A 21,354-nucleotide genomic window follows, 5' to 3' on the forward strand; every position below is an offset into this window, starting at 1 on the left:
CTCTCATGCATGCCTCAGTGTTGCTTGCCTCGAAGCGAGCATAGAAGTGATTTAGCTCGTCTGGTAGGCTCGTGTCACTGGGCAGCTCACGGCTGTGCTCCCCTTTTGTAGTCTGTAATAGTTTCCAAGCCCTGCCACATCCGACGAGCGTCGGAGCCGGTGTAGTATGATTCAATCTTAGCTCTGTGTTGACGCTTTGCCTGTTTGCTGGTTCGTCGCAGGGCATAGCGGGATTTCTTGTAAGCTTCCGGGTTAGAGTCCCGCACCTTGAAAGCGGCAGCTCTACCCTTTAGCTCAGTGCGAATGTTGCCTGTAAACCATGGCTTCTGGTTGGGGTATGTACGTACCGTCACTGTGGGGACGACGTCCGCAATGCACTTACTGATAAAGCCAGTGACTGATATGGTGTATTCCTCAATGTCATTGGAAGAATCCTGGAACATGTTCCAGTCTGTGATAGCAAAGCAGTCCTGTAGTTTAGCATCTGCTTCATCAGACCATTTTTTATCGACCGAGTCACTGGTGCTTCCTGCTTTAATTTTTGCTTGTAAGCAGGAATCAGGAGGATAGAGTTGTGGTCGGATTTACCAAATGGAGGGCGAGGGAGAGCTTTGTACGTGTCTCTGTGTGTGGAGTACAGATGATCTAGAATATTTTTCCCTCTGGTTGCACATTTAACATGTTGATAGAGATTTGGTAGAACTGATATAAGTTTCCCTGCATTAAAGTCTCCGGCCACTAGGAGCGCCGCCTCTGGGTGAGTCTTTTCCTGTTTGCTTATTTCCTTATACAGCTGACTGAGTGCGGTCTTAGTGCCAGCATCCATCTGTGGTGGTAAATAAACAGCCATGAAAAGTATAGCTGAGAACTCTCTAGGCAAGTAGTGTGGCCTGCAGTTTATCACAATATACTCTACTTCAGGCGAGCAAAATCTAGAGGCTTCCTTAGATTTCATGCACCAGCTGTTGTTTACAAATATGCACAGACTGCCCCCCCTCCTCGTGCAGTTCTATCCTGCCGGTGCAGCCTGTATCTCGCTAGCTGAATATCCATGTCGTCATTCAGCCACAATTCCGTGGAACATAGGATATTACACTTTTTTATCTCCCGTTGGTAGGATATTCGTGATCTTACCTCGTCTAGTCTATTGTCCAATGATTGCACGTTGGCGAGTAATATTGACGGTAACGGCAGCTTTCCTAGTTGTCTTCTGTGGGTCCAGATGAGGCATCCGGCTCTTCATCTTCTGCATTGCTTCCTTTTGCGAATAATTGGGACGTCTGCCCTGTGGTGTGTTTGGAGAATGTTGTGCGAGTCCTGCTTGTTGTTGTTGTTGTTGAAGAAATCTTTTTCTAATCCGAGGTGAGTGATCACTGTCCTGATATCCAGAAGCTTTTATCTTCCATAAGATACAGTTACAGAAACATTATGTACAAGATCATTTACAAATATTGCGAAAACCCCCCACATAATAGCACAATTGGTTAGGAGACCGTAAAACGGCGGCCATCTCCTCCGGCGCCAACACCAACACCAACACTGGGGTTTTGTTAATTTAACTCTTTAATCAACACTAGTTAACACTGGCCAATTTGTTGTGTGCTATGAAAGGGCACCTTTTAGAATTCTGGAGAACCGTAGATGCCACGTCAAGAACCCCACACCTAACTCAAAGGTTCTTTATCGGGCAAACGTTCTCCAGGGAGCCTTAAGAGTTGAGGACCCTTATTTAGATCACACCTCTGGGGCAGTTAGCCACTTAGGGATTAGCCCTCAGTGTGGCCTTGGATATTGTGACATCATTTATTGAAGGATGTCTATTTACAGCATAAATCCAAGATAAGGACCTGCTCACTCCATAAAATGCATCACTCTTACATTGATTTGTATCCATCCCTGGATAAATATTAAATAGGTATGTCTCGCACAACTGGCCTCTTTTGGATAAATATTATATAGGTGTTTCTCGCACAACTGGCCTCTCTTGGATAAATATTAGAGTACTGTCCTTCTGTAAGCTAACAGTGTCCCATGCCACACTCTATTCGAATGCAGATCTTAGAGGTGTTGAAGAGCCCTACCCAATCAGGGCCCATATTCATAAAGTGTCTCAGAGTAGGAGTGTTGATCTAGAATCGTTTTTTCCTTCTAGATCATAAGAGATGGACAGAGATGGGGGGTCTGATCTCAGATCAGCATTCCTACTCTGAGATGCTTTGTGAATATGGGCCCTGAGCTGATGATGCAGTAATGTACCCACAGTAACCACAGACCAGCAGTATACTTCATCATCATTAGAGTGTATTAGTATTTATTAGGATCCCTGGTGTAGCCCTGTAAGAGCATCACGGTGAAGGAGCTGGAGCGTTGGGGGAATACAGTGGGACAGTTGCCATGTGGTGCCTGGCAGCTCTCTACTCCTTTCATAATTACAGCTTGTGCTTTGAAGGCAGAGGAAAGGAACTTAAAGAGGAATAATATCTGCCCACTCACCACGCGACGACGACGACACACAAGAAAAGCTTTCCGTGCGTCTTCGCGGCTCACCGTCTTTGTCGTCCCTCCAATGAGAGGATGAGTAATTATACGCTATATGTAGACATGGAATATATGATGCTGAATGGAATGAGGGAAAATGGGTTTAGCCCAGCTGTTTATAGTGTGTTTGAGGTGTTATTTTAGATAGGGCCTATTTATGGCCCAGCTCAATATTTGATTAACAGCCACTAAATCCCACCATTGGAACATTGGTCTCTGCCCATCTCAAGCATATATGATTGACAGCCACAAAATCAATAATTTGGGACATTGGTCTCTGCCCACCTCAAGTCAGCATAAATCTACCCTAATTTACACTCACCTTCTGTCTGTATCTTTCTCTAACACAACAATGTCTGGCTATCTTTTTGCTGCTATGTCTCCCAGTCCTACTTTCCTCTTCTCATGAATCTACCCCACTAGTCTGTCCTTAGCTCTTCTCTTTTCCCCTCTTGCTTCCCCATCACACCCACACATTCACCGCCAACCTCTTATCTCTCCTTCTCTCTGACTGTCTCCCTCCCCCACTCACACACATCTCCACAAACATGGGCTAATACACATGAGTGATATACTGTATGAAGAAATAACGCTGACTCCGACTCAATTATTGATAGGACTCTGGCCTTATCTATTTGTGAGGCATGTTGGCATGTTTGAATGACACTTTCTCTCTAGCTCTTCCCTCTCTCCACTCTCTACTCTCTACTCTCCTCTCTCCTTCACTGATCTATGCATCTCATCCCTCCTCTTTCCTTCCATCTCTTAGAGGATCCTGATGGCCAGATGAGTGCAGAAGAGGAGGAGGCGAGGCGCATTGCAGAGATGGGAAAGCCCATCTTGGGGGAGCACAGCCGGCTGGAGGTGGTCATTGAGGAGTCTTATGAGTTCAAGGTATATTACCCCTCTTCTCCCCTGCTTCACTCTATTGGCCACATCAGAGCTCAGTATATGAATCAATGATCTAGGATCAGTTCCATCATGTCCATATCATCTTATTCATTGTTATCTACTAAGATCACATTGTTATCTATTCAAGATCACATACAGCCCCAGAGCCACAAAGTGGTTAAACTCCAACCCTTCTGAGGAAGGACACTGAGCAGAGTGGAGTGTTGTTCCACTTTAAAACATTCTATGCAAGTCAATGGTACCTATATTAGCATTTTCACAATTCGTATCCAAATAACATAATTGAGTTACACAATCCATTTTTAGATACCTTAAGATGATTTGGGCATGAACATGCTAATATAGGTAACATTGACCTGCGTTGGATTTTCTGAGGTGGAACGATCCTCCACTGTGTTCAGAAGGTTGGTATTTAAGTGAACCAACGGTTGTGACGGATGACAGCTAGCTCATTGAAGTCATATACCACCATGGCCAGGGATTTAATCCAATCAGTCCATGTGCCTCTTCTTGACTTGATTAAGATTAATTTATTATTTATAATAAGATTGCGCTTGTCACTCATGATTTGTAGCAGCACAAAACAAGCACAACAGGTAATTGAACTCTCAAGTCATTTCAACGACTGGCACTTGACTTTACGAAATCCTAGATCAATGTCACATAGTTTAATAGCATTGTTTGCTCTATGGATGGGTGGACAGTGCATGCAAAAAAAACACAACAATGACCAGTGAGAAATGTTTACACAGGTGATGAAGTTTCCACATTTAGAAAACAAGAAGGAAACACTACTAGCGCTGAGCATCACATACTGTATGCCCAGGCAGCTCCTATACGATGGCAGTCAGAGACAACGTTCACATCAGTGGAGGCTGGTGGGAGGAGCTATAGGAGGACGGGCTCATTGTATTGGCTGGAATGGATGAAATAGAACGTGTCAAATAGATGTAAACCTCATATTTGACTCCGTTCCAATTATTCCATTCCAGCCATTACAATGAGCCTGTCCTCTTATAGCTCCTCCCACCAGCATCCAATGGTTTACATGTGCACTAATAGTTCAATGTTAAACACTGATTATGGCAGTAGGCCGACAATGGCAATAGTCATGTAAACGCTTTGCTCTGCTCATCTTAATCGGCATAAGGTCAAATCGAAGTAAACATACACCGATTAAAACACTGAGCAATCTTTCAAATTATTAGGACATGTAAACTTAATCATTGTTCCGCCAGTGTATTTAATCTACGCACGTGCCAGCACCTGTAGTGTGAGCCTCCCTCTTTTGCACGAGTGAAGTGAGTTTGTAAAAACTGAAGGTATGCATCTTAGAATTAGTTTTCACCTACAAACTTTATATGTCCAAACTCAGAATCAAAATAACCTGGCTTCTGTGGTACAGCACAGCGCTTATTTTTACTGCCAATTTTCTGCATTTATTTACCACATCAAGTAGCCTGAAACAGGATTATTCAGACAATAATTATTCTTGCAAAGCATGCAAATGTTTTAAACAAACGATTATATTAATCTGACTATCCATAATAATCATATTATTGTGTGCATGTAACCATACTCATTATTGAAAAGAACAGTATGTCCCAGTTACCTAAAGGCTGAAGTCCATTGCCTATAGTCCCCAGTCTTGCAGAAGTTTACCCACAGTGGTGAGACCTTTCTAGCCAATGAAACCTCCTATCCAGTTGGGTTTGGCTAGGGTGTTTAATAGGACGTTTTTTATAGGTTTGTTTGAGTAGGAGGAATTTAGTTTAGTGCAGTCGTACTTGAGTGCTGGATATGATGCTTTCCTTTAGTGTCTGAGTGGATCCCAGGACTCAGCATGTGGTTTGCTGTGCTTGGGGGGAGTGGCCTTATAAACCGATGTGCCACAGCACGTGTGTGTTTACATGTGTACGGTTGCGGTGAAACCAAAATAGTGCTATTGTGAATTCATATACTTCAGAAATTGACCCCAGAAAGAGTACCAGCTGCTGTTGCAACAGCTAATGGGGATCCTAATAGAATACCAGATAATACTGCACTTCTCATGGTAACGATGCCACTGTCTCTAACTTCTTCATTAGAGTTCCGGTCACGCACCTAAGTTTGCTGCCTCTATAATAGGATGTTGACTATGTGCTCTTTGTTTGTGATTGGCAGAGCACCGTTGACAAGCTCATTAAGAAGACCAACTTGGCCCTTGTGATTGGCACTCACTCCTGGAGGGAGCAGTTCGTGGAAGCTGTGACTGTCAGCGCAGGTCAGCTTTTGGAGTGTGTGTGTGTGTGTGTGTGTGCGTGATTTCTATTGAGTGAGAGAAAGATGAATAAGGTGAGTCTCACGGTTGACATTGTATCATACACACACACTGACTGGCTGCTTTATGAATGTAATTACCCGCTCATGCTTTGAGTAGCGGTCTGAGGGCTTTTTGTACAGAGCCGTAATTACATCAAATATTTGGAGTCCTTTATTTTTCATACAAAAAGCCACGCTTTCCATTTAGAAAGTGAGTGTTAGCTTGCTCTTTAAGTGTGACATGTCAAGGGGTGACAAGTGAGGACACAGTCCCTTCATTTTGGAAGCTTATTATAACTGGAAATAACTTGTTTGAGAAGTGATAATTGCAAACCCTCAGACTTCAAATGACAAGGTTTCTGTGATATTTATGTTTGTAATATCTGTTATATAATGTAATGACTAGAAAGCAAAGCTGTCTTCCATGGTGTTGAGGTAATGGGAGAGATGCCTGACTGTGTCTTGTGTAAAAGCTCTCTCCGGTGGACAGTTATATTCATTACAGACAAACATGTCTCACCATAATCCAACAATACACAAAGTAATACACGGAGCGTGGTGTGTGTGTGCAGTGAAGGCTCCTCAGAGGAGGAATGGGAGGACCATCCTCAGTGAATAAAAATACAAATTGTGAAACATTAAAAATGTTATCCTTTTATAGGTTAAACTTTACTATGAAAATACTCACATGTCAACAAATAATTGATTAAAATACACTGTTTTGCAGTGAAGGTCTACAGTAACCTCAACAGCACTCTGTATGGTAGCACCATGGTGTAGCCGGAGGACACCTAGTTACACAGTAATAATGACAACTTCCGGAGGACGTCCTCCAACCTATCAGAGCTCTTGCAGCATGAACTGTCATGTTGTCCACCCAATCAAAGGATCAGAGAATGAATCTAGTACTGAAAGCAGAAGCTACAGCTAGCACTGCATAAAATGTGGTGAGAAGTTGACTCCGAGAGAGAAAGACCATAGGTCAACCGTTTTAAACAAATTAATTTCTTCAACAAAAAGAATAACCAAGAGAAAGAAATAGCTATTTTGTTTTATTTATTTTTCTCACTTTTAATACTTCACTTGCAAATGCAGAAAGCTAGTTTTGCCTACTCAAACAAAGAGGGATGCTATGTTAGCTAGCTGGCTATGGCTATCCAACACTGAATCTCTTCCAAGTCCAGGTAAGCTTTTGGTTGTATTAATTTATTGCCCCGGGGCTCGCTGGTGTAACTGCTAAACTGCTTGCTGACTGTACACTGTACTGCATGATTGTAGCAGGTTTTTTCTCCTGGTCACAGACAGCTGATGTGTTGTGCACTGAAGTCCGAAAGGTGTGCGTAGATGTGAGAAGAAATATACAACGAGCAAAGTGATCATACTGTTTGTATGTGGCTGCTATGAAAGTGAACTGTGTTTGAGTGTGATCATGGGTGTATTCATTCCTCCAATTCTGTAAAAAAAAACATAAGCTAACAGAATGAAACGGGGATAAACACACCTGAGTTTGTCCAATATAAACTGTCGTTTGCAACTGTTGGACTAATGAGTACACCCTAGATCAGCTAGATGTAGGCAAGAGTGTGCAAGGTGGTACCGAATGTGTCACTGTCGGTCACTTAGATCTTTCTCACGACCTGTATACCTACGCTGTAAACTTTCATTCATAGGCTCGGTTGTAGCAACCTCATGATGGGTATAGGGAAAATTCAAGTATCATGTAGTAGCCTAAACCTATCGATGTTACATTGAGCTGGGTGAATGGAATATGAATGAGAATCATCCAGTATTCTGTAATAGATAATAAGGCCATGCTCATAAACAAAATGTATTGTCCTCCCTCATCTTAAATGGCACCGACCACCACTGGTGTGCGTCCGTGCATGAGTGTGTTTGTATATGTGGCTCTTATGTTTTACTGTGTCCCCCTCCCAGGTGATGACGATGATGAAGAGGGGCGTGAGGAGCGTCTGCCATCCTGCTACGACTACGTCATGCACTTCCTGACGGTGTTCTGGAAGGTTCTGTTCGCCTTCGTTCCGCCCACCGAGTACTGGAATGGCTGGGCCTGCTTCTTCGTGTCCATCTCGGTTATCGGCATCCTGACTGCTGTCATCGGGGACCTAGCCTCCCACTTCGGCTGCACTGTGGGTCTCAGGGACACTGTCACTGCCGTAGTGTTTGTGGCTCTGGGTACTTCCATTCCTGGTGAGAGATGATGCTTAATTGAACAAAAATAGAAACATGCAACAATTTCATTGATTTTACTGAGTTACAGTTCATATGAGGAAATCAGTCAAGTTTAAATAAATTTATTAGGCCCTTACCTATAGATTTCACATGACTGGGAATACAGATATGCATCTGTTGGTCACAGATACCTTTAAAAAAAACATGAGCCTCACTGTATTTTTGTGCATTCAAATTGCCATCGATAAAATGCAATTGTGTTCATTGTCCGTAGCTTATGCCTGCCCATACCATAACCCCACCACCATGGGGCACTCTGTTCACAACGTTGACATCAGAAAACCACTCGCCCACACGACACCATACACGTGGTCGGCCCAGGGCTCTACGCTATCTTTTTTTCCAAGGAGTACATGCGCTCCTCAATGAGAAAGTGTAGGAGCACACAAAGAAATGTAGGAGCACAGTGAAAAATGTAACAGAGTTTATTAACAAACAATTTATCACATATATATTTATACTGCGTGTGTGAGCATGTACTAAGGGACACACATCTGTGGAACAGCACATACCACCAAAATCACACATTGACCCATGCTTACTAGACACAACGGATATCAGTTGTCCAGCTGCTTTTGTATGTTGGCCGTCTGGCACGCTTAGAGGTCAGCCAGTGGTCCACGGCAGAAGTGGGATGGAACTCCGACAGGAGAACCCTCCAGGCTTATTCTCATCAGGTCTTTGGCGGTGGAGAACCCAAGGCAGCTCCTTGTCGGAATCTTAATCCGGTTCTGCGCAGAGAAGCCTCGCTCACACTGGGCGGGTGAAATGGGCAGCACCAGCATAAGCTGCACCAACTCCAGTATGTTCTAGCGAAAAGATTATATCTTTCAATTTCATTTAAACTCTTACCATTAACTTATCAAAACCAACCACAGGATACCATACATAACCACTCAGGACTGTTAGTCTACCTTGTAATTGTGCCTGTAGGGGTCCTTTGTCAACAGGCCACTGTAGGACTTGTCCTTAAAATTGTGGCTGACCAGGATTTTCAGCTCCTGCCACTCATCCTGGATTGCAGCCATGTTGCATCCGGGTTGGATGCGCGCTGTGTGAAGAAGCAGTGCGGCTTTGTTGGGTTGTGTTTCGGGTGACGCATGGCTCTTGAGCTTCGCCTTTCCCGAGTCCGTACGGGAGTTGCAGCGATGAGACAAGACTGTAACTACTAACAATTGGACACCACGTAATTGGGGAGAAAAAAGGGGTGTAAAATACAAATAAATAAATAAATTCTTAACTCTCTAGAGGCTTCTTGAAATGCCTCATCAGGTCTGCCACACCATCATCGCCAAAGGTGAGAAGGCTGGCCTGGTCTTCTGGCCAGGTGTCAGGGTTTAGCACTCCGAAAGACTCCACTGGGGTCTGGACACCCTCATCCTTCAGCAAACTACCAAACCTGGCTTTGAGATCATCCACGCCGATGTTGATGGCCGCCTCCACGTGCTGGGAATTGGGGTGAGGTCCGTGAAGCCTTTCAGATTCCCCTTCAGTGTTATTCCCTTTAACAGAAATAACACACACACACAATGAAATGTCTGGCCATTTGTCTGTCTCCCATTAAAACAATGTAAAGACTTCTCCACTGCATTTCCCTCCTTATCTCAAATCGTTCTATTGGGCAACGAATACATTGATTCTCACACTGAGAATCTGTCTTAATCATCAATTTTACATTATAACAAGCTCTCATCCTAACACACCTGGAATCTCTTCTCATCATGAGCAAGCTTGGTCTGGATCTTGTCCAGCATGCCTCCTGCCTTTGCCCTAATCTTTAGTGCTTCCAGTCTGGTCACCGTCTTCCTCAACTCTGAAGTGACTTGGGGGAGGATCAGGTCATTTCTTTGTAGGGTGAGGCTAGCTCCTCAAACATGTCTGAAAGAAAATGGCAGAATACACAAAAGAGTGCATTCTCCATTTCCCACTTTATCTGTTAAGTAGTGAATAAATACACTGTCACCTGCCAATTACTTGATTCTGAAAGTTCATTTGAGTCTTGAACCTATTTTTTAAAACTAGTGTGGAATTACATTTCCTGTGTAAAACTGACCTTTGCCCACCCTTGAACTTCTGTTGTTGATGGTACGGCCAGGTGCTCCATGTGCTGCAGAACAACGGAGTACTGGCCTTCGTCAGTGGCAAGGTCCTTGTCTTGTCCATGCTGTAAGAACACTTTGAGGGCTCTGTGGACATGGGGGATCCAGCGAGTTCCCTTGAAGCTAGAGGTCCTTGTCTTGTCCATGCCAAAGGAACACTTTGAGGGCTCTGTGGACATGGGGGATCCAGCGAGTTCCCTTGACGCTAGAGGTCCTTGTCTTGTCCATGCCAAAGGAACACTTTGAGGGCTCTGTGGACATGGGGGATCCAGCGAGTTCCCTTGATGCTAGAGGTCCTTGTCTTGTCCATGCCAAAGGAACACTTTGAGGGCTCTGTGGACATGGGGGATCCAGAAAGTTCCCTTGACGCTAGAGGTCCTTGTCTTGTCCATGCTGTAGGAACACTTTGAGGGCTTTGTGGACATGGGGGATCCAGCGAGTTCCCTTGACACTAGAGGTCCTTGTCTTGTCCATGCCAAAGGAACACTTTGAGGGCTCTGTGGACATGGGGGATCCAGCGAGTTCCCTTGACGCTAGAGGTCCTTGTCTTGTCCATGCTGTAGGAACACTTTGAGGGCTCTGTGGACATGGGGGGATCCTGCTAGTTCCCTTGACGCTAGAGGTCCTTGTCTTGTCCATGCCAAAGGAACACTTTGAGGGCTCTGTGGACATGGGGGATTCAGCGACTTCCCTTGAAGCTAGAGGTCCTTGTCTTGTCCATGCCAAAGGAACACTTTGAGGGCTCTGTGGACATGGGGGATCCAGCGAGTTCCCTTGATGCTAGAGGTCCTTGTCTTGTCCATGCCAAAGGAACACTTTGAGGGCTCTGTGGACATGGGGGATCCAGCGAGTTCCCTTGACGCTAGACGGTGTGCAAATATCCACACCGACGAGCTCTTGCCCAAGAACATAGAGTTCTCGTTTGGATTTTCAGCTGAAGTGATACGTCTTCCATATCAGATTCAGAAGATCGTACATGACAGACACCTTTGGCTCTTTCTTCTGAATGGTCAGTATTGCCAGCTCTAGTCTGTGAAAGTCAGAACAGAATCTTCCAAACAATTCACCGTCTCCTTCCCCCCTGTCTCTTGTGCCAGCAGAAAACAATAATTCTGTGGTATTTACCATTTACCACTTAGCACACAGACAGCTTTACACAAGAATAAAGCTTATAAAGAGGAACAACTTACCAATGGCATGAGAGTGCTCAAGTGTCTGTTGTCCGACCAGGAGATTGACTGGCTTCCTTCCCATCCTCCAACAAGAGTATGTAAACAATCTCACATTCGGTGTTGGATATATATCAGTGTCTCCGTCTATTAGAAAGGCAAGATGCTTCGCGGCTTTCAGATTCGCTGACAGGCGCTCTTTCATTATGTCAGCAATTTGACCGATCATCTCCGCACATTTTACATCATTGTCGTATGTGGGATTAATGTCAACTCCGTTTTTGTGGTGGAGTCTGATAAGCGGCTCAAATTTGACGAAATGTTCTTCTTTCGCAATGAAGTATGCGATGTTTATCTTTATTTTCAGCTGCCTCCTCTTCTCCTCAGACAGCAGCACTTGCCTCCTCAAGGCTGCTGACACCGTGCCTGAAGGTTTCTCTCAACAGGTACAGATCTCTGCGCTGGATATGCCGCGGCGAGATGTAATGTTTTGCTACGCTATCTCTTTTCAGATGCGGGTTTCCTGACACAAAAGACGATCCAGCCTGTTTCTGCCCTCTACATTATTTGCAGAACATGACGTTGTTTTCGAACTCTAGTCATGGGAACATTTTGAGCCAATTCGCATTGAATCTATTTGTTCTCCCTCCACAGGCTACAGTGGATGTTGAAGTGACAGCGGGGGTCACGGTAGCGTCGCTAATGTTGTTTTCAGCATCCCTAACGTTAGCCACCTCAGGTTAACCTTGTGAAGAGGCTTCATTTGTTGAACCTTGCGAATCCCCATTGCTGGATTCCTCTTTCTCCTAGTCTCTTTTTCGCTTAAATTAAAATTGAATGGGCTTCATTTTTAGCGATGTCTGTACGTTAATTTATAGCCTATACCGATACTATTTTCCAGTGTTGTTCACCTTTCTCTCTCTCTCTGACTGGACTGCGTTGTCACAGAAAACTACTGTGGTTGATGCATGCCGCTTGTAGAATGTGGGACCTGAAGTTTTTAAACAATTAGCAGTGGGGGAATCGCACACTGTGCTCGTAAATATTTTTTCAGGTCCGCACATATCTATTTTTAGGGCCAAATGCGAGTGAAATACTGCACTGTAGAGCACTGGGTCTGCGGTTGTGAGGCCGGTTGGACAAATTCTCTAAAACGATGTTGGAGAGGGTTTATGGTAGAGAAATCAACATAACATTCTCTGGCAATAGCTGTGGTACCAATTGTGCGCTCCCTCAAAACACAAAACACCTGTGACATTGGGTTGTGTGACAAAACTGCACATTTTAAAGTGGCTCTTTATTGTCCCCAGCACAAGGTGCACCTGTGTAATGATCATGCTGTTTAATCAGCTTCTTGGGTGGATTATCTTGGCAAAGGAGAAATGCTCATTAACAGGATGTCAACTAATGTGTGCACAAAATTTGAGAGAGATAAGATTTTGTGTGTATGGAACATTTCAGGGATCTTTTATTTCAGCTCATGAAACATCTGACCAACACTTTACATGTTGTGTTTCTGTTTTTGTTCAGTGTATATCTTAATATCATTTAAATACCATAACCAGCCCTCATTTTATGAGGGGTTAGGTATAAGGTTGCCAGTAATAGCATTACGGTTTGGGAAATTGCAGCTGCCTTGCAGCTTGGCCAGTTAGTGAAATCCTTGTGTGACCACAACAAAATATGTTTATGGTAACAGGTGTTGTCAGTGGTTGACTTATGACAACAGTATGACTATGCTAAAAGCCGTGATGACAGCTACTTCTCTCTCACTTCTTCACTTTCTTTCTTCTCTCTGTTCTCTCCCAACCTTCCTACCCTCCTCCCTCCCTCCTCAGACACGTTTGCCAGCAAGGTGGCGGCTACGCAGGACCAGCACGCTGATGCGTCGGTGGGCAATGTGACGGGCAGCAACGCGGTCAACGTGTTCCTGGGCATCGGGGTGGCGTGGTCGGTGGCGGCCGTCTACTGGAAGGTGCAGGGCAAGGAATTCCGCGTGGACCCAGGCTCCCTAGCCTTCTCCGTCACGCTCTTCACCAGCTTCGCCTTCATCTGCATGGGAGTGCTATTGTTCCGCCGGCGGCCCTCTATCGGGGGGGAGCTGGGCGGGCCGCGGACAGCACGCATCATCACCAGCCTCTTCTTCCTGGGCCTCTGGTTCCTCTACGTCCTCTTCTCCAGCCTGGAGGCCTACTGCCACATAGAGGGCTTTTAGAGGACACATGAGAGCAGAGACAGGGCTACTAGTCAAAACACTGATATACATTATAGTTATTATAATACACACATCTACAACAGGACAGGGCCCAGGCCAAAGGTTGGGACCTGGTCATTGTCACTGGATCACTAATACCTAAGGGATCTATAGACATACCAGATATAAACACACAATTACATACAAACACATACTGAAATATGAACTGTACATATAACTACATGCATGTGCCAACAAATGCAAATGTAGTCTCTCACCAAGACAAACACACACACATACAATACTGTAACAAGGGCACCACACAGGTTGTGTGTGGCCTGGAGCCTGGATGATACCCAGTTAACATCAACCTCCTATTTATTGCACACTCAAATGTTATACACACTCACTGGACAAACGAGGAAGAGAAGGAGAGAAAACAAAGTATTGGTCAAGGAAGTGATGAAGAAATCAAAGAAGGAAGCATGTTCAGAATGTAAACCAGCATGTTGGAAAAGGGGGAGAGCGAAAGAGATAAAGTGACAAACAGGTGTGTAGAAACTTAGTGTTGCAGTGGCATTCTATTCATTCCAGCTGGCTGCCTAACATGATTTTGGGTCCAGCTAGACTGCTTTAACTGAAGCAAAACCATGGGTTTTGCAGGGATGGCCATAGCTCTATCACCGGTGCAGCAGAGGCAAACCAGACTCAAAGTACAGTGGTGCAAAAAATACTCAATTGTCAGACTTGAGTAAAACTAAAAGTAAATGCTATACATCAAATTCCGGATATTAAACAAACCAGACCGCACAAATGTATTTTTTATGGACAGCCAGGGGCATACTCCAAAACGTACACATAATTTACAAACGCACTATTTGTGTTTAGTGAGTCTGCCAGATCAGAGGCAGTAGGGATGACAATGCGTTATATTGATAGGTGCGTGGAATTGGACCATATTGCTCTCCTGCCTGAGCATTCTAAATGTAACGAGTACTTTTGGGTGTCAGTGAAAGGGTATGGAAGTAAAAAATGATATATTTTCTTTAGGAATGTTGTTGAGTACCAGTGAAAGTTGTCAAAAATATAAATAGTAAGGTAGGAAACATAACTTGTTTTTGGAGTAAGTTTTAAGTCAAAGTATTTTTACTTAGTTACTTTACACCACTGCGTAGTAGTGGAATGGGACCATCTTCAGTCGCTATGACGGAGCACCATGAAAATGGTTGATCAATGAGTAAAATGTTTACATTTAGCAACGGGAGATACTGAGTAAAACAACAACAAAACTGAAAGCCCCCAAGTTGCAGTTATACTTTTCTATAGAGAGGTGGGAATTCCGCATGACATTAAAACAAGGTCTCAATGCGGTGTTGGTGTAAATACATGCTTATATACTATAGGAGAGTAGATGTATTTAATAGAGGGACTTCTCTACAGATATGGTAGAATCGGGTGGCCAATGGGAACAGATATAATGCATGGTGTTCAGAAACTAGTCACCACTCTCCGACTTGACAGGAAAATGACTTTTGGAGATCGCTTGTGTAAGTTATGGCTCCTCGACGAGACATCATTCTTTCTCATAACTACAGTCCCATCCATTGAAGATAAACAGAGCGATCCAGAGGGATTAAATATACATTTGCCTCCTCATCTGTGGACTTCTGAATGAAGGGAAGACCAGAGTTTCTGGAGGCATCACTCTGAATAAAGAAAGTCTCACATCCAGCTCTTGAGGCTCTTACTGTTCACATCTCACTGGACTTCAGATATTACAGTGGAGATCATAGATCTGCATTCCACTCCAGACAGTAGAGTCCTCCATCACCATCATGTTTGAGACATTGTACATTTTTATGACCTTTCGCAACCGCCATACGAGTGAAATGAGGATTTAGCAATGCAGCCACATTGATGGTGTAAATATGATTTGTTACTGTCCAAAGGTGAGTTACTATCCACTGAAGCACAGCACAAAACGACACATTCATCTCCTAGAAATATGATACTACAAGAGAGTGTATCGCTATCCAACATATCCTTTTCAAAAACAATCCGTTACTTGAATACAGGTATAAAGTCAACTTTACAAATATACTGTATCCCTTTGGCTCCACGCTCAGTGGACAGTAACTATTCATTGTACTTTGGTGGGTGTAAAGGTAAAAGCAGAGAGGGGTTGATGAGGTTGAGGGCAGCGTTTGTTTGTTCCAAAATATATCATATGTAAGGATATTGGTCACCTGTGTAAGACTTCAGGACCAGAAGAGTTCTGTACCGAGATGTCTATATTGTTGTTCATTCAATCGAAATCTATCAATATGTGTGAAGGGGAAAAAAACGTTGCTCGTTTGTGATGCTATAACGGAACAACCTTTAGGTGTGGAGGGCTGTAAGTCTTTGCTGTGGAATAGTGGGTAGAGATGCATGACAGAATAATAGTGACAGCACGGCACCGGCATGGACAAAAATAATGATAATGATGCATGCATGGGTGGTGACACGAGAATACAGTGTGTGTGTATTTCATAGTAGAATGGTTCACATAGAGCAGGACATACAGACTGCTTCTGCTCCTCACCTGTTAACAGTAAAGGCTGCTCTGGAAATATCCCAACCCAACCCCAGCTAATTGGCCCAAAATACAGCAACACTGGGCCACCATCAGTACCTAAGACCATTGGCATATAAGATAACTTATTTTGGAGGGAGGCTTACTGTACTCCAACTTGTCCAACAGTGTTAGTTCCAAATGCTCCTATTCTTCTGGTTATTCTGGTTTCTTACCTTTTGAAATCCAAACCGCTCCGTTTGCGTAACAGTGAAACTGGGAGAGATTACATTTCAACCCATGGGTTCTCATCATGTTCTAATCAGGTACTGACTGTTATGCAGTAACTACAGATCGTCGCTACAGTCATTTTGCGTCATACCCATTTATTGCCTTAAAGTCTAGTATTTCATCTTTTGTTTAATTTGACTTGTCTTGCACTTTGTTGAGTATGTGTATGCTTGGAGCGGGATCACGAAACCAAATAGATTTTTGTGCAATGTGTGGAACCAGTGGCAGCTCAGAGTAATCTCTACTACTTAGCTAAGATCTGTGGCAGAGGTAATATACACTATACAGTGGGGCGAAAAAGTATTTAGTCAGCCACCATTTGTGCAAGTTCTCCCACTTAAAAAGATGAGAGGCCTGTAATTTTCATCATAGGTACACTTCAACTATGACAGACAAAATGAGAGGAAAAAATCCAGAAAAATCACATTGTAGGATTTTTAATGAATTTATTTGCAAATTATGGTGGAAAATAAGTATTACAGGCCTCTCTCATCTTTTTAAGTGGGAGAACTTGCACAATTGGTGGCTGACTACATACTTTTGTATATACAGTGGGGCAAAAAAGTATGTGGACAACCCTTCAAATTAGTGGATTCGGCTATTTCAGCCACACCCGTTGCCGACAGGTGTATAAAATCGAGCACACCGCCATGCAATCTCCATAGACAAAAATTGGCAGTAGAATGGCCTTACTGAAGAGCTCAGTGACTTTCAACGTGGCACCGTCATAAGATGCCACCATTCCAACAAGTCAGTTCTAAAAATGTTTGGCCTGCTACAGCTGCCCCGGTCAACTGTAAGTGGTGTTATTGAAGTGGAAACATCAAGGAGCAACAATGGCCACACAAGCTCACAGAACAGGACTGCCGAGTCCTGAAGCTCATAAAAATTATTCTGTCCTCGGTTGCAAAGCTCACTACTGAGTTCCAAACTGCCTCTGGAAGAAATGTCAGCGCAATAACTTTTTGTCGGGAACTTAATGAAATGGGTTTCCATGGCCGAGCAGCCACACACAAGCCTAAGTTCACCATGCGCAATGCCAAGCTTCGGCTGGAGTGGTGTAAAGCTCGCCACCATTGGAGCAGTGGAAACACATTCTCCGGAGTGATGAATCACGCTTCACCATCTGTTTTGGCGGGTGCCATGAGAAAGCTACCTGCTCGAATGCATAGTGCCAACTGTAAAGTTTGGTGTAAAAGGAATAATGGTCTGGGGATGTTTTTCATGGTTTCGGGCTAGGCCTCTAAGTTCCAGTGACGGGAAATCTTAGTTCTACAGCATAGAATGACATTCTAGATGATTCTGTGCTTCAAATTTTGTGGCAACAGTTTGGGGAAGGCCCTTTCCTGTTTCAGCATGACAATGCCCCCGTGCTCATAGCGAGGTCCATACAGAAATGCTTTGTCGAGATCAGTGTGGAAGAACTTGACTAGCCTGACCTCAACCCCATTGGCCACCTTGGCCCTCCTCAGTGTTTCCTCACTAACAGTGTTAGTCAACTTTTGAAAAGCATCTTCTTATCTCTTCTTCAACAAAAAAAAATACAGAAGTGACATTTTTCTATTTCCAAATTGGTAATGGTGGAAGCACCACAGATGTAGCCCCGATGGTTTAGGCAGGTGATTAAGAGGCATTTAGATATTACTCTAATTGTCCAATTTGAAGGCAAATTTCCCCTTGAAATGTTGATTTGATGTACCACTAGCTGATGTATTATTTCTCTCCTAAATCACTGTGTCTTATGTTTTTATATTCTACATGCACATTTCTGTGGCCCAGATTATTTAAATTATTTATATTTTTTAATGATATTTTATTGTTCAACGGCTCCTTGAAGCAAACCATTTGAACCATTACAATGTTTCAAAGAGAGTAGTTGCAATGTGCAAAAATATAAACCTGAATCTTCTTTGAGTTTATCTTGATGAGCAGTCAACTCGGCTCACTCAGTGGGAGTAAAACACTTATTTTCTCCAGTGTTTGTTGCACCCTCTACCAACCGACATACAGTACCAGTCAAAAGTTTGGACACACCTACTCATTCAAGGGGTTTTCTTTATTGTTACTATTTTCTACATTTGTAGAATAGTAGTGTAGACATCAAAACTATGAAATAACACATATGGAATCATGTAGTAACCAAAAAAGTGTTAAACAAATCTAAATTTATATTTGAGATTCTTCAAAGTAGCCACCCTTTGTCTTGATGACATGTTTGCACACTCTTGGCATTCTCTCAAACAGCTTCATGAGGTAGTCACTTGGAATGCATTTCAATTAACAGGTGTGCCTTGAGACAATCAGTTGTGTTATGACAGGGTAAGTAAGGGTGGTATACAGAAGATAGCCCTATTTGTTAAAAGACCAAGTCCATATTATGGCAAGAACAGCTCAAATAAGCACATCATTACTTTAAGACACACAGGTCAGTCAATAAGGAACATTTCAAGAACTTTTTAAAGTTTCTTCAAGTGCAGTCGCAAAAAAACATCAAGCGCTATGAAGAAACTGGCTCATGAGGACTGCCACAGGAATGGAAGACCCAGAGTTATCTCTGCTGCAGAGGATAAGTTCATTGGAGTTCACTGTTCACAATGTTCAATTAACAGACCCATCTCAACATCAACTGTTCAGAGGAGACTGCGTGAATTAGGCCTTCATGGTCGAATTGCTGCAAATAAACAATTACTACAGGACACCAATAAGAAGAGACTTGCTTGGGCCAAGAAACACGAGCAATGGACATCAGACGAAATCTGTCTTTTGGTCTGATGAGTCCAAATTTGAGATTTTTGGTTCCAACCACCGTGTCTTCTTGAGACACAGAGTAGGTGAACGGATTATCTTTGTTTTTGTGGTTCTCACTGTGAAGCATGGAGGAGGAGGTGTGATGGTGATTTGCTGGTGACACTGTCAGTGATTTATTTAGAATTCAAGGCACACTTAACCAGCATGGCTACCAAAGCATTCTGCAGCGATACGCCATCCCATCATTTGTTTTCAACAGGACAATGACCCAACACACCTCCATGCTGTGTAAGGGCTATTTGACCAAGAAGGAGAGTGAGGGAGTGTTGCATCAGATGACCTGGCTTCCACAGTCATCCAACCTCAACCCAATTGAGATGGTTTGGGATGAGTTGGACCGCAGAGTGAAGGAAAAGCAGCCAACAAGTGCCCAGCATATGTAGGAACTCCTTCAAGACGGTTGGAAAAGCATTCCAGGTGAAGCTGGTTGAGAGAATGCCAAGAGTGTGCAAAGCTGTCATCAAGGCAAAGGGTGGCTACTTTGAAGAATCTCAAATCTAAAACTATATTTTTGATTTGTTAAACACTTTTTTTTGTTACATGATTCTATATGTGTTATTTCGTAGTTTTGATTTCTTCACGATTATTCTATAATGTATAAAATAGGAAATATAAATAAAAGATCTTGAATGAGTAGGTGTGTCCAAACTTTTGACTGGAACTGTATATTTAATTAATTAACTTGAAGACTATCAAGTGAGATTAGCATGTTTACATAAAAATAGTAATGGACATCGCAAGTATCTTGTCAGTTTGTTCAGCGTTGTGATATATAGAATGCCATTTACATTCATTGGGTTGGTTATGATATGCCTTTTCCTGAATAGAACTGTCTACAATGTTCAGTTTTTTTAATGACTTCTAGTTAACTGTCTGGCTTTTGCCATTGCTGTAGATGAGATATCACTCCCAGATGTTTTGTGTGTGTGCAGTAAATGTCATCCTATCTGCAAATGCATGAACCCCTTGTGTGTTAGCATGGTCTCTTATGGACGTCTAGGTTTACATTTGGATCGAGTTATCTCAAAATAGTTTCTCTTCTTGTCCTGGGTGGCTGCTTGCGTGGTCTGCTCACGCTTACAGCAAACTGAGCAATGTCGACTTGGTCTAGCAGCAGGTGAATTGTCATTTTTTGATTACGTGTCTACAGTCTACTTATTTATTCACCAGCTACAAAAGCTGTGAATAGAAAGCCTGACTTTTCCTGTCTATGTCTGAACGCCTCTGATCATTTGGTTGTCAGTTTGTTTGAGTATGATATATCTGTGTCTGTTCGTGCCCCTCAACTTTCTGTATTGGGGTGATCCACCCCAGGTTGTGCTCTTCAATGTGTTCTTTGTGCAGTTTGATCTGTGAACCTTTCTCTCTGACTGACATTTGTATGGAATAGTGACTGACTTGATGAAGATATGTGATATTTACATTCATTCAATACTGTAATAAATTATTTGAAAATTATATTGATTTTTTTTATGTAGGTAAAAAGAAAGGAAAACTATGGCATGAGGTGTAATGTGTTTAGAAAAAACAAAGATGTAATCAACTCAAGTTGACCTTATTGAATATAGTTGATTTATTTTCAATGCTTATTGTGTCTGTGTAATCCTTTTTTATATGAGAACTTGAACGCAAGTGACAGACATTGACAACAACTTACATTACAAGTCATTGAGTAGGCTGCCATTCAAGACTTTCTCTCCTTATACAATTAACAAAAATACAAATGCAACATGCAACCATTTCTAAGATTTTACTGAGTTACAGTTCAAATAAGGAAATGAGTCAATTGAAAACAATTCATTCAGCCCTAATCTATGGGTTTCACATGACTGGGAATACAGATAAGCATCTGTTGGTCACATACCTTTTTTAAAAAGGTAGGGGCATGGATCAGAAAACCAGTCAGTATCTGGTTTGACCTATTTGCCTCATGTAGCGCGACCCATCTCCTTCTCAAAGAGTTGATTAGGCTGTTGATTGTGGCCTTTGGAATGTTGTCACACCCCTCTTCAATGGCTCTGTGCTCAGTTGCTGGGTATTGGCGGGAACTGGAACATGTGGTCGTACACGTCGATCCAGAGCATCCCCAAACATTTTCAAAGGATGATATATGTGATGAGTATGCAGACCATGGAAGAACTGGGACATTTTCACCTTCCAGCTTCCATTTGTACAGATCCTTGCAACATAGGGCAGTGCATTATCATGCTGAAACCTGAGGTGATAATGGGCCTCAGA

General features: G+C 43.0%; 1 protein-coding gene across 4 annotated transcripts in view; it reads left to right on the forward strand.

The window, feature by feature from the left end:
* Nucleotides 1-16,723, forward strand: part of LOC123992914 (sodium/calcium exchanger 1-like) — a 120,585-nt gene extending 103,862 nt beyond the window's left edge. For all 4 annotated transcript variants that reach the window (XM_046294547.1, XM_046294545.1, XM_046294548.1 and 1 more), the window contains 4 exons: nt 3,308-3,432; nt 5,614-5,713; nt 7,687-7,959; nt 13,108-16,723. In XM_046294547.1, the coding sequence (XP_046150503.1) occupies nt 3,308-3,432; nt 5,614-5,713; nt 7,687-7,959; nt 13,108-13,484 (875 nt within the window). In that variant the 3' untranslated portion in view covers nt 13,485-16,723. The remainder of the gene's footprint in view (nt 1-3,307; nt 3,433-5,613; nt 5,714-7,686; nt 7,960-13,107) is intronic.
* The last annotated feature ends 4,631 nt before the right edge of the window (nt 16,724-21,354 follow it).

Source organism: Oncorhynchus gorbuscha, linkage group LG13, assembly GCF_021184085.1.
Source record: "Oncorhynchus gorbuscha isolate QuinsamMale2020 ecotype Even-year linkage group LG13, OgorEven_v1.0, whole genome shotgun sequence".
In the NCBI taxonomy this organism is placed as follows: domain Eukaryota; kingdom Metazoa; phylum Chordata; class Actinopteri; order Salmoniformes; family Salmonidae; genus Oncorhynchus; species Oncorhynchus gorbuscha.